Source organism: Suricata suricatta, chromosome 1 (genome assembly GCF_006229205.1).
Source record: "Suricata suricatta isolate VVHF042 chromosome 1, meerkat_22Aug2017_6uvM2_HiC, whole genome shotgun sequence".
Taxonomy (NCBI): domain Eukaryota; kingdom Metazoa; phylum Chordata; class Mammalia; order Carnivora; family Herpestidae; genus Suricata; species Suricata suricatta.
In genome coordinates, this window is record NC_043700.1 from 74,964,827 (window position 1) to 74,977,619 (window position 12,793).

At 37.1% G+C, this 12,793-nt stretch overlaps 1 protein-coding gene across 2 annotated transcripts in view; it reads left to right on the forward strand.

The window, feature by feature from the left end:
• Positions 1–11,858, forward strand: part of PRMT9 (protein arginine methyltransferase 9) — a 39,643-nt gene extending 27,785 nt beyond the window's left edge. For both annotated transcript variants that reach the window (XM_029940363.1, XM_029940368.1), the window contains 3 exons: positions 6,953–7,106; positions 10,192–10,314; positions 10,620–11,858. In XM_029940363.1, coding sequence (XP_029796223.1) covers positions 6,953–7,106; positions 10,192–10,314; positions 10,620–10,835 — 493 coding nt within the window. In that variant the 3' untranslated portion in view covers positions 10,836–11,858. The remainder of the gene's footprint in view (positions 1–6,952; positions 7,107–10,191; positions 10,315–10,619) is intronic.
• Positions 11,859–12,793: the final 935 nt, after the last annotated feature.

The window sequence follows — 12,793 nt, forward strand, 5'->3', positions numbered from 1 at the left end:
TATCCTAGATGTTAACCCCTTATGAGGTATATACTTTAACCAATATTTTTTCTCATTTCATAGGTTGCCTTTTCACTCTGTTAATTGTGTTCTTTAGAATTTTTTAAGTTTGATATGGTCTCATTTGTCTGTTTTTGTGTTTGTTCATTGATGTCTGGTCAAGTCCCTGTTGAATCCCTCTAGTAAAATTTTCAATTATTCTTCAGCTCATGATTTGTTTGGTTCTTTTTTATAGTTTCTCTTTGTTGATATTCTCACTTTATTCATTTATGTATCATTTTCTGCATTTTATTTTTTTTGAGCATCCTCATGATAGTTCTTTTTAATTCCTTGGTAATTCTTGCATCTGTTTCATTAGGGTCAATTTCTGGATATTTACTGTCCTTTGATTAGACCCTGTTTCCCTGTTTGTGTGCCGTGTTAACTTTTGTTAGGACTTGAGCTTTTAGAAGAACCATTCATCTCTCTTGGTTTTTACTATCTGGCTTTGTACAGGGAGGACCTTTACCGTTCAGCCTGGCTGGAGATTCTGAAGACCTCTCAAGCTTTTTATGTGCATGTAGCTTCTTTGGGGCTTGTGTGTGTCAGCTAGTTTAAGTGTTGCTAGTTTCTTCTCCTGAGCTACCCCAGTATCGGTCTCAAGTACTGCAGCTCTCTTGGTGCTATGGCAAGTCGCAGTACCGGGGCTCACCCTGACGACTGTCTGTGGAACTGCACTCTCAGGCCTTTAACCAAGCCAAGTGATTGCCTTTGAAATCTACCTGGGGTATCCAACCTGGCACCCATTTTTTGTCACTTCTTAGATTTCATGCAAAACAAATCAGTCCCTCGGGCAGCACCCCCAGTGTTGGGTGTACGTTCCATTCTTCTCTTTCTCTCCCCAACAAGAAGCTGGGAATTGGAGTTTTCTCTTGATTGTGTTGTGCTGTACCTGGGGACTGTGGCAAGTAAATGCGATACGTTTTTCTGTCATCTTCCATGTAGTCCAGGCTGTGTACTGGCTTGATGTATGGGAACCTCCTAACTGGTTTCTAGGTATCTCACAGAACAGTTCAGTCTATGCATTTTTTAAAGAGATGTTTTTTTTTTAAATGTTTATTTCTGAGAGAGAGTGCAAGTGGGGGAGGGGCAGAGAGAAAGGGAGACAGAGAATCTCAAGCAGGCTCCACGCTGCCAGTTCACAGCCTGAGGTAGGGCTCGAACTCACAAGCTGTGATATCACGACCTGAGCCGAAACCAAGAGTCAGACGCTTAACTGACAGAGCCACCCAAGCACCCCGAGTCTTTTGGTTAAGTAAGTGTCTCTGTGCAAAGAGATGAGTCTGAGGCTTCCTTTCCCACCATTTTACTTATATGGTCATTTCCCCTGTACTTTGTAGTAAATTTTGAAATCGGGAAGTGTAAAACTTCCAACTTCGTTCTTCAGTATTGTTTTGGCTATTCTGGATCCCTTGAAATTCCATATGAATTTTAGGATGGGGTTTTCTATTTTGGAAAAAGATGCTGTTTGGACTTGATAGGGATAGCATTAAATCTTTATAGCTCACTTTGGGTAGCAACAGTATTTTCTTCTAGTCCACGAATGTGGGATGTTTTTCGATTTATTTGTGTCCAGTTTCTTCCAGCAATATTTGTAGTTTTCAGTTAACAGGTCTTTTCTACCTTCTTGGTTAATGCTATTGAAAGTGAAATTGTTTTCTAAATTTCCTTTTTGGATTGTTCTTATTAATTGCAAAATACAACTTTTTTTGTGTGTGTTGGTTTTATATCCTGCAACTTTGCTGAATCTATTAGTTGTAATGTTTTTATGTGGAATCTTCAGAGGCTTTTACATATATGATGATGTTGTTTATGCACAGAGATCATTTTACTTCTTCATTTCCAATTTCAATGCCCTTTATTTTTCTTGCCTGATTGCTTCACCTAGGACTTCCACTGACTACATTGAATGGAAGTAGTGAAAGCCGGTGTCCTTTTCTTGCTGCTGATCTTTAGTGGAAAACCTTTCAGTCGGTCACATTTTATTTAAATGGAACCTTTAAAGGATTTTTAAAAAGCATTTTTGGTTATAAAAACAATTGAGCAGTATGTTTTATCTGAGTGATTACTTATATTAGTGGAAAACAACTTCTGTAAAGCTACCAACTCCTCTTAGTTTCTTAGTTGGGGGGCGGGGGAGATGTCCCGTTAGGAGTTTGTGCAGGAGAGTCTTGTTTCTGTTTTTGTTTCCTTATAGAGGATTGTCCTATGAATTGCAGGATGTTTTGCATCTGTAGGCACTGAATGCTGGCAGTGCCCATGATCACTGTTTTACCCGGTCTTCCCTTCCTTCCAAATACCTCCCTCCTGAGAGACAGAAGAACCAGTGCTTCTTTCCTTGAGCCCAAGCTACTGTGCAGTCTCCTTACCTGGACGGGCAGGCTTCTCGGTCTGGGGACAGAAGTATGCAGGTGCTCCTCACACGGGCCTCCTGTGATTCCGGTCAGCGTCTAACAGGGGAGGTCTCGTGACCGGTGAAAGAGGGTGAGGTTATACTTGGGGATGCGGGCATCTGTCTCACTGGAACTCCTCCCAGCACCCCCACACAAGGCAAGGGAAAATGAGACCTTTCACAGACTTAAGTGGTTAGGTTCTAGCTACCTATCTTTGTAGTCGTTGTTTTAAAATGTTCATTCTTCGACTTTATTCAGTCATACTAGATTAAAATACTGGAGGAAGTTTAAAAGCTTGGTACTTTTTTTTAGTTTTTAATTTAAACACATTTAACATTTTGTGTTGGGTCACAAGGAAACTGAAGAGTTTCTTCTCTTCAGAATTTTTGCCATTTATGGTTAGGCTTTTGAGTTGGGACGTATTTTCTCACAGCTGAAGGCACAGATGGTTCAGAAGTAGTATTTGGGTTTGCAGAGGATCCCATCGAGGAGCCTGGCAGCTGCAGTCTTATAAGTGACAACAAAACAGTGTCAGTAAAGCTAAGCAGAGTTTCCAGGCAATTATTCTTTTATCTAAACATAACTAAGGAGCATTCCTGTTAGTGACAGTAATGTTTATTTATTTCTGAGACAAAGAGAGAGAAAGGGAGGGAGGGAGGGAGACGGAATCCAAAGCAGGTTCCAGGCTGCTAGCTGTCAGCACAGAGCCTGATGCGGGGCTCAAAGTCACGAACTGTGAGATCATGTCCTGAGCTGAAGTTGGATCTTAACTGACTGAGCCGCCCAGGTGCCCCATTGTATAACAGTTTAGATTAAAATAGTATGACCACGGTCTTTTAAAATAATGATCATGTACTGCCTTTGTGTACGCTATCTCTAACACAGTTGTTCATACTCAAGCCTTCCTTGACTTTTTAGGGGTCAGCAGATAAAATTTTGATATTTTGTTTAGTCTGATTTTCTGAAATGATTTAAAGTAATGCCCTCCCTTCCTTTTCCCCATAGATGTTTTTGGTTGGAAGGTTGACTTTTAATCTATGTGCTTTTTCAGCTTGCAAATTTCGTAAAACACTACCCTCTTGTGGTTACTGGGGATGGAGGGAATTAGTCAAGACCATAAAGCTCTGTGACTAGTCTGTCATTTGAGAAATTGTGATCTTAATGATTAGATCTGGTTCCATTTAAATGGATCACAATTAGAGATAACTTCATTTGTTCAGAAAAATTAGTGCCATGAATTTTTAGGAATAAGCCTGATCCATTTGAGCAAAACAGGTAGATTTCTCCTGTTTTTTAGGAAGATACTTTTTTTTTTTAATCTGGTTTGGTAAAGACATAGAGAGGAATTCTGTTAAGAGTTGTTGAATTTTATTAATTGTAGAGATTAATTTCTACCAGGCTTTACCTAAAATACTAGAAGTTGATAGAGCAATAACAAAGATGAGCAAAGTACTGTGGTCAGGTGAAGTCCTTTTTTAGGCTGACCTATAAACATGTAGGATTTCCTACAATGTAAATGATCATGTACTTATATTTGTTTATTGAAGAGAGATTGTCTTGGTTTAGGATCATGACTTGTCTCAGTCCGTCTAATGGCATTATACTTAGGAATCATCTCTAACTTTCCTTGCTGATTCTGTGTTCATCAAATGACCCAGTTACAACTTGGCTTCCAGTGACCTAATCTTAGGGAGAGCTGTAACACGAGCTGTCTGTTTACTTATTGTAAAGTCTTCCATCAACTTTTTATTTTGAAATATTTCAAACTTAAAAATTGCAAGAATAGTAACAATGAATATAAGACTATTGTTTTGTCTTTATAACCTTCACTCTTTAACATTTAGTGTGTATCTCTTTGGAACAAAGGCTTTTCCCTACATATCACAATAATATCACATTCAGGAAACTTTATGTTGATAAAAATACTATTATTTAATATGTAGCCTATATTAAAATTTCCCCTGCTATCCCACTAATACCCTATATTCCTCTTTTCCTCCCCAGTCTAGATTCTAATCGAAGGTCCTGCATTGCATTTAGTTGCCATGTCTTGTTATTATAGTTGAATTGTCATTCTCATTCTAAATGGTTAAGGTGAGTCAGTTTAGTAAACGCCGGGAGAATTAATGATTTGAAACTAATTTAAGAGCAGAAATGCTAATGTGGTTTTGAGGAATGGGGTGTTTTATAGTTTGTCAAAAGTTTAATGACCTATTCAGGGAAACTGCCTAGCATAAAATTTTAGCAACTTATGGGAAATTTAATTATTTTTTAGATACGCACAAATGTCTCGGCAAAACCAAACCTTGGCCCTGTGATGTTGTCAATAGATCCTTACTAACTCTACATATTTAAGAGGAAAAATTTACTCTGGAGGATATATATAATAATATGAAGCCTAGTTGTCTATAAGTAGCCTGTCCTGGAAGTTCAGGTGGAAACCAGCTTGGGAATATTCAGTAAAAATGAGGGATTTCATGTTTGGTTATAAATGTAGCAAATGAAAATAAGGACTTGGTTAAAAGTATCTTAAAGTATCCTCCAACCCTGTTTGATTTGATGGCAGTCGGTGAGCCACTCACCCCTCACCCCGCATGCTTCTCACAGCTGAGGTGGGGAGAGATAAGATGTCGGTGAGCATGGAGGTAAGGGCCCTAAATTTCACATATGAGCTAGTACCGTTGTGTAGCAGCAGGAACACTGGGTTACAAGATACGCCACACTTAGCGAAGCCCAGAGATGGTATATAGCTGCCTATCAGATATTTATAGTTTGTTCATAGGTCTCTCAGTCCATTTGCACTCTACCTATTAAGAGGCTATTAAAATTTTTTTTATCCTAAGCAGTGTTGCTGATCACACTAAGACAGCAGTCACTCCACCTTTATGGGATTTCCAAGGTGAACTTAAAATCATTTGTAGGAGAATGGTTTTGTTAACACTTTACTCATACTCTTTATTAGAACATTTGGACTTTTAATTACTTTTTTTTGTTTCAATATTTAACTTTTAATTTTGAAATAATTTCAGACATACAGAGAAGTTAAAGAATAGTACAGAGAACATATAGCAGAAAGAACTTTTAACATCTACCTTATATCCAGATGAACAAATTTTTAAGATTTTGCCACAGTTGCTTTATTATTCTCTCTGAACTATTTAGAGTAAGTTCCATATATCATCTTCTTATACACACACACACACACACACACACACACACACACACACATATAGTTTATTGTCAAGTTGGTTTCCATATGACACCTGGTGCTCATCCTAACAACTGCCCTCCCCCATGCCCATCACCCATTTTCCCCTCTCCCCCACCTCCATCAACCCTCAGTTTGTTCTCAGTATTTAAGAGTCTCTTATGGGGGGCGCCTGGGTGGCTCAGTCGGTTGGGCCTCCCACTTCAGCTCAGGTCAGATCTCACGTTCGTGGGTTCGAGCCCCACGTCGGGCTCTATGCTGACAGCTAGCTCAGAGCCTGGAGCCTGCTCCAGATTCTGTGTCTCCTCTCTCTGCCCCTGCCCCTCTCATGCTCTGTCTCTCTCTGTATCAAAAATAAATAAAACATTAAAAAAAAAAGTCTCTTATGGTTTACCTCCCTCCCTCTCCTTCACTGGTTTTTTTCCCCTTCCCCTCCCCCATGGTCCTCTGTTAAGTTTCTCCTCATGTATCATGTTCTTTTACCCCAAAGTACTTTGGTATATATTTCTAAGAACAAGGATATTCATTTACATAGGCATAAAAGTTGTCAAAATTAGGAAATGTGGCCACAATACTGATGTATACAAATCTTACTCAGATTTCATCATTTGTTGCAATAATATCCTTTATAGCTTTTTTCTGTAGCTTTTTGTTGTTGTTCCTGTTGAGGATCTCACATTGCATGTCATGTCTATGTCTCTTAGTCTCCTTTATTCTGGAAATTTGCTAAGTCTTTCATGACATTCACAGTTTGAAGGAGTGAAGGCCATTTATTTTGTAGAATGTGCCTCATGTTTTTGTTTTTTATTATTAGATTTAGATTATCCATTTTAAAGAGGAACATCACAGAGGTTTTGTCACATTAGGAGGCACATAGTATTGCTTTATCCCATGATTGTTGATATTGATTTAGACCAGTGTGTTTTTGGTTGTATTCACTGGATTTTTCTACAGTAAGTTGCTGTTTTTCCCTTTGTAACTAGTAAGTCATTTGTGGGGACGACACTTGGAGACGATGCAAATATCTTTTTCCAAGTAAAACTTTGACCCACTAGTTTTAATATCCATTGATGACTCTTCCTGAATCTAAAGACTAATATCCATCAAGCCAACTGGTTGTTTTTCTTTCACAGATCAGCGGCCACTTGTTGGGAAATTATTTCCAGTGGTTTACCACTCTGAACTACCAGCCAATAACATAAAGTCCATTAGACTATGTACAGTCTGTAGCTTACCAACTCATGATTTAGTTATTGATATTTATAAAATATAGGGAATCAAGATGATTTTTAAAACATTTTTCCTTCTCTAGGTGTTTGCTGCAATCTGGAGGCAAGATCTTTCCTCAGTATGTGCTGATGTTTGGGTTGCTTGTGGAATCACAGACACTGGTAGAAGAGAGTGCTGTTCAAGGAACAGAACGCACTCTTGGATTGAATATAGCACCTTTTATTAATCAGTTTCGGGTAAGTGTTTAGAGGAGAAGTTCCATCAGGTAGCCATTACCCACCATCCACTTTATACTTTCTCCATTGTTTAATTCAGTCACTGGGTTCAGCTGGATTAGTATGGTAATCAGTTTCCTAGAGCAAAGAAATTTGTGAGTGAAAATCAACATCGGAATTAGAATTGCCGAGGAATTCTGTTGTTCCTACTGATAAAAATCTGTAGACATTCTTCTGAGCCACTAAGTGAAAATAGGGTACTAGGTTTAATGTTATGAAAAAGGGTGCTTCTTGTCTGAAGCAGAAGCTGTCAGAAACAGACCTGTGTTCCAAACTCAAACGCTTTATTACCCTGAAACCTCAGTTTGGCAGGTGATAGATGTAAGTAGCTAATGTCTAGACTATCAGACTGTTGTGGGTAAGATTATAGGAGCCTAGGAAACTGGAGCTCAAGGTGAAGGCTTTAGTTGCTATTTGGGAAACAAGGACTCAAGATCTAGTGCTGGCAAAGACATTAGAAACAGAATACAGATTTGTAATTTAAAATTGTGTGAATGCATAAAATATCTAAGGGAAGAAGTTTGGGTTGAAGACAGAGGTAGGAAGTACCTACTAATGGGATACTGATGTATAAACCAAAGCAGAATTTTTGGGAAATAGGATTTGGGTACAGAATTTAAGAAGTGATATCTACAACTTGTATTTTAAAGGCTATACGTAGTAAGCCTTGAAAATGCAGTTAGATCTTATGTGAACAGTGCTTGCTCAGCAAATACAAGTTTCTTGAGAAAATGCTTTTTTCAGTGCTGGCTAACAGGTTTTAGAGTTTGTTTAATCTCAGATTTTTGACAAGCTTAATAAAAAGAATACACTATCAGAAGAGAGAAGTTTAAGGGCACCTGGCTGTCTCAGTTGGAGGAGTATACAACTCTTAATCTTGGGGTTGTGAGTTCAAGCCCCACATTGGGTGTAGAGATTACTAAATAAATAAATAAATAAATGAACTTAAAAAAACAAAGAAGATAGAAGTTTGAATTTTTGTTTGGTTCAAAAATATCACCATCTCCTTTCTAGCTTGTTCTCTCTTGATCAGCAATTCTTTGGTCCCATCAGAATCTATGATATTTTGATCTTGCCATATCATTTCACTGTACTTCCGTCTTACATCCTCCCTTCCTCTATAGTTTGTTTTCATGGTCTGTATACTTTTCATTTCCTTTCTCTTTACTTTTTGTTCTGGCCTCAGAAAATAAGAGCTAAATTCCTGCATTCATGGAACTAGCACTCAAATTGGCAACCGAGAGATAGATAATAAGTAAAAAGATTAGTATGATAGATGGTTGGAAGTGCTATGGACATAAAGCAGGTTAAGAAATACAAGGAATGGGGGGTATCTGACATACTGTTTCCTATAGGTAATGACTGAGGGAAGGACTCAGCTAAGCAAGGAGCTGAAGAATAAGGAAGCAAACGATAAACAAGTCAAAGGATCAACAAATGCAATGGCCTGAGGCAAGAGCATGATTGGAATGTTCAGAAACAGGAAAAAACCTTGAGGAGAGTCAGATGAAAGATGCAGTCAGAAAAGTATTAGGAACCAGATCCTGTAAGAGCCTTTTGGTCATAGGAAGACTTTTACTATGAAAAGGGTTGGAAAACAACTGGAGGGTATACAACAGAGGAGTGACATGGTGTATCTTGTTTTGAAAGGGTTACTGTGGTTGCTGTGTTAGAAGTAAGCTTGTGTGAGCAGGCAAAGGCATTATTGTAGTAATCCAGAGGAGAGGGAGTAGTGACTTAGACTGGAGTGAGTGGTAGCAGTGGGGAGACCCTGCAGAGTGTTCCAATTGTAGACATATTAGAGAGTGCATTGTGTGATGGATTGGATGTGGTGAATGAGAGCACCTGAAGGATAGTTACCAGATTTGGGGAAAATAGGAGGATCAGGTTGTATTTATGTATGCAGGATCATTGAGCAGTTGGTTAAGAATTCAGAGAAAGATGTAGGCTAGAGATAAAATGTGGTAGATGATATTTAAACCCTATGTCTGAGTGAAATCACCTTGGGCGTATATAGAAAGAACTGAACTCTAGAGCACTCATGAAATTATGAGCTCTAGATGGGAAATGTGAGAAGAATTAACACACATGGCAGGAGTGGCCAGTGGGCTCGGTTAAGAAACAGAACTGAGGACAAACCATGAGGGAATAGAGTGCATGTGATGAGAAGTAACATAGGAACCTAGGGCTTCTTCTGGTGACTGAGAAAAATGAGAATAAAGGGCATAATGAGTCTTGGAAATGGCATGGAATTGCTGTTTTGATGGTAAGGGGAGCTCGGATACCTTCGGGATGCCCAGGAAGAGGTTGGTATTTCTGTGTCCACTGTTTCACCATGAACAGTTGCTAATATTTCACTCAAAGTAAAGAGGGCACTTTTAAGACAACAGTTTCCTTTCTATTTCAAATTGAAGAGGCTAAAGTTACTGGTAGGAAGGTTCTATTGCTGCTAAAATTGATGGAACACATTATAGCAGTGGTTCTCAACCTTGTCTGAACTTTCAGAACTATTGTTACTTGGATCCCAACTCCAGATTGATCTGAGGTATGGCCTGAGCAGTTGGGGCTTTTCAAAGGTCTATAGGTGATTTTAACTTGCATCCAAGTTGAGAAACATTGCTTGCTAGAATTAAACTTTATTTTCCAAATGAAATCCACTATTACTCAGTTATTTTCTCAAACAGTACAATAGTTAATATTGTACTATTTGCTAATTAGTTCATCTTTCACACAAAAGCACATCCTGTGCTTAAAATTTTTGGAGCTATTTGGTTTAAGTAAAAACTTAATCTGCTTTCATCTAAGAAAAGAATTTGTAGATAATTGAAACCATAGCAAATTATGTAACCTGCCTAAGCCTTGGTTTGTTCATCCTTCTAAAACTGGAATCATGAAAGCCCTTATGCCTTAAGGTAATATGGGGATTAAATGAGAGATTAGATGTAAAAAGCATTGTATCATACTCACACAAGTACAAAGTAAGCGCTCCAGGGTACCTGGCCACAAAAAGAACTGAGTAAAAGTGAAAATTTTGTACTTTTTCTAGGTACCTATACGTGTATTTTTGGATCTCTCCGCATTACCCTGTATACCTTTAAGCAAGCCAGTGGAACTCTTACGACTAGATTTAATGACTCCATATTTGAATACTTCTACCAGAGAAGTAAAGGTAATACAAAATGGTTTTTTCTTGTCATATTCAGAATTATCTTCAGCTAGGTAATAACTTTATATACACAAAATAGTATTAGTCACTTTCTTTGAAGATTTAAATGTTAGGTTTTTTTCCTAAACAATAATCAAAAATGAGCTTGGGTAAATACTAGTGAATACAATAGCTTGAAGTAATTTGGATTGGGTGACTAAATCTTTATAAAATTTGGAGCTAAAATTGACTAAAAAGACAAAGACTTACTTATCCAAGTCTGCTCTATTTATTCTGATGAAATTTTCATAATTTCTTAATTTTCATAGGTACACATTTGTAAATCTGGACAAGTGACTGCCATTCCCTTTTGGTATCATATGTACCTTGATGACGAGATTAGGTTGGATACTTCAAGTGAAGCCTCCCACTGGAAACAAGCCGCAGTTGTATTAGACAATCCCATCCAGGTGGAGATGGGAGAGGAATTAGTACTCAGTGTGCAGCATCACAAAAGCAATGTCAGCATCACAGTAAAGAAATGAAGAGTAGTTTCCTAATGAAAACCTGTTCAGGTAGAGCAGCAAGTATGCAATTCTGGTCTGAATTAGTAGTGGAATTATATTCATGAAATGAGGACATAAAGATTTAATTCCTTTTAGTGGATAAATATTTTTTAAATTGATTAATAAAGTATATTTAAAATACTTTAAAGAGGAGCGTTATTACAAAACTATGGCTGTAGACTTCCTTTTTCAAAAAGGCTTTCATTAATTTTTCAAATTAGTAAGCTTTATTTTTATTGCTTGCTTATACTTAGAATGGGTTCAATTTTCCTGAACACTTTAGTCTACACTCTCAAGCTATAAAGATAAGGGATTTGAGTCCCTTCTTCATTGTCCTATGTAAGTAAAGCAAAACTTCGAGTTTTTTAGGCATCTTGACTTTTTTAAGTCCAAACTTATAATTGGGATATATCAGAAAATTGGCTTCCATTGAAGACAGGGTTATGGTTACTTGTGAATTCCATGCTTGCTTCTTTTAAATACTTAGTATATTTGTGAAACTCCTTGGGTTTTGGGTTTTGAGAATGCAAACTTGAATAAGAATTTAAGCTATAAGTTAAATGTAATTATGAGAGTGAAAGAGTTAAGGATGAAGTAAAATCTTAAAGAGGCAGCATTTTTCCTGGTCTACTTTGGTAAAGAGAAATTAAAAAGCTGATAAATTCAAGAACAAGGTAAACCTAAAGTTTTGATCCATATGTGCAGCAAGATATATAATAAATGGTCCAATTTTTGAAGACTTGCAACAGGAAGATTAATAAGGAAGATGTTTCTTGCATATACTGTGTGTTCTTTGTAAGTAAGCCACAAAGAAGACATACCTTCTCTCTACATTGCCTGTTCTCATTGCTCTAGTATTACACTATATAGCTTTGCTGCTTTCAAAAGAAATGTTTATAATAGTGGACAGAATAAAGATTTTGTATCCAATTATGGTGAACCAGTATATGTGTGTGAATCTGTGTGTGCATAAATACATAAAGCAAAGATTTTGAGAAATAATACTTATTCTTGCTATTTGTAATATACTACGCTTGCACTTTCTAGATTTTATTTTCAGTATATAACCCAGTGAGCTGTGTTTAGCGATTTGAGAAACTCCATCTTAAGTGTCTCCCAAATAGCACCTATATGTCTTCTGACTATGGTTTACTGAATAATTAAGACAACCTAGATTTGTTTGCTCACACCTGTAACACTACTGAGGAAAAGCAGACTCCATTGCTATCATAAGTTTCTTATTTATCCTACTAGTCTTCCATCAGTTTATTCTTTCCATCTGAAAGTCATGGACACCCTATTTATGTATTAGCAGTGTTGCAAATAAGATTTTTAGACAGTAATTGTTTAAGGTCCTCACTATTTCTCCTAAAAGGAATATAAGATACAGGTTTCCTTCATTGTAGGTGTGTAATTTTTAACCTTTATTTTTTTTGGACTTCTTTTTTACTGTCCTTTTATCAAGAACTTTTTGAAAAAACATTAAGGGTTTATGTTTAAGGAATGAGAGAGAAAATTGTAGAAAATATATGATAAATTCTTATTTATTGAAAGACATCCAGATGAGAAATAGAGAAATAATTGTTAGGTAGGCATATATGGCACATGATTATGATGAAGTTCCACTATTTCATATTTCCAAATTATACTTTCTGCTAAATTTCAGAGCATTATATTCATGCAGCAGTGGTAGGAAGCACTGAATATTTTTTTATTTCAATGTCCGTCCTCTTGATAAAGCAGTGTTAACATCAGGAACATTTAGTAGAGTCATTTTCTACCATTTGAGTATGTGATACTCTAATGTTAAGAAATCAAGTCTAAGTCTAGGATAGTTAGACTGATTATTTGTGATATACAAAACTCAGTTATATAAATCCAGTAGCTGTGCCTGGCTTTCACGTTCTTTGTGTTGAAATTTTCCATATAAGCTATAA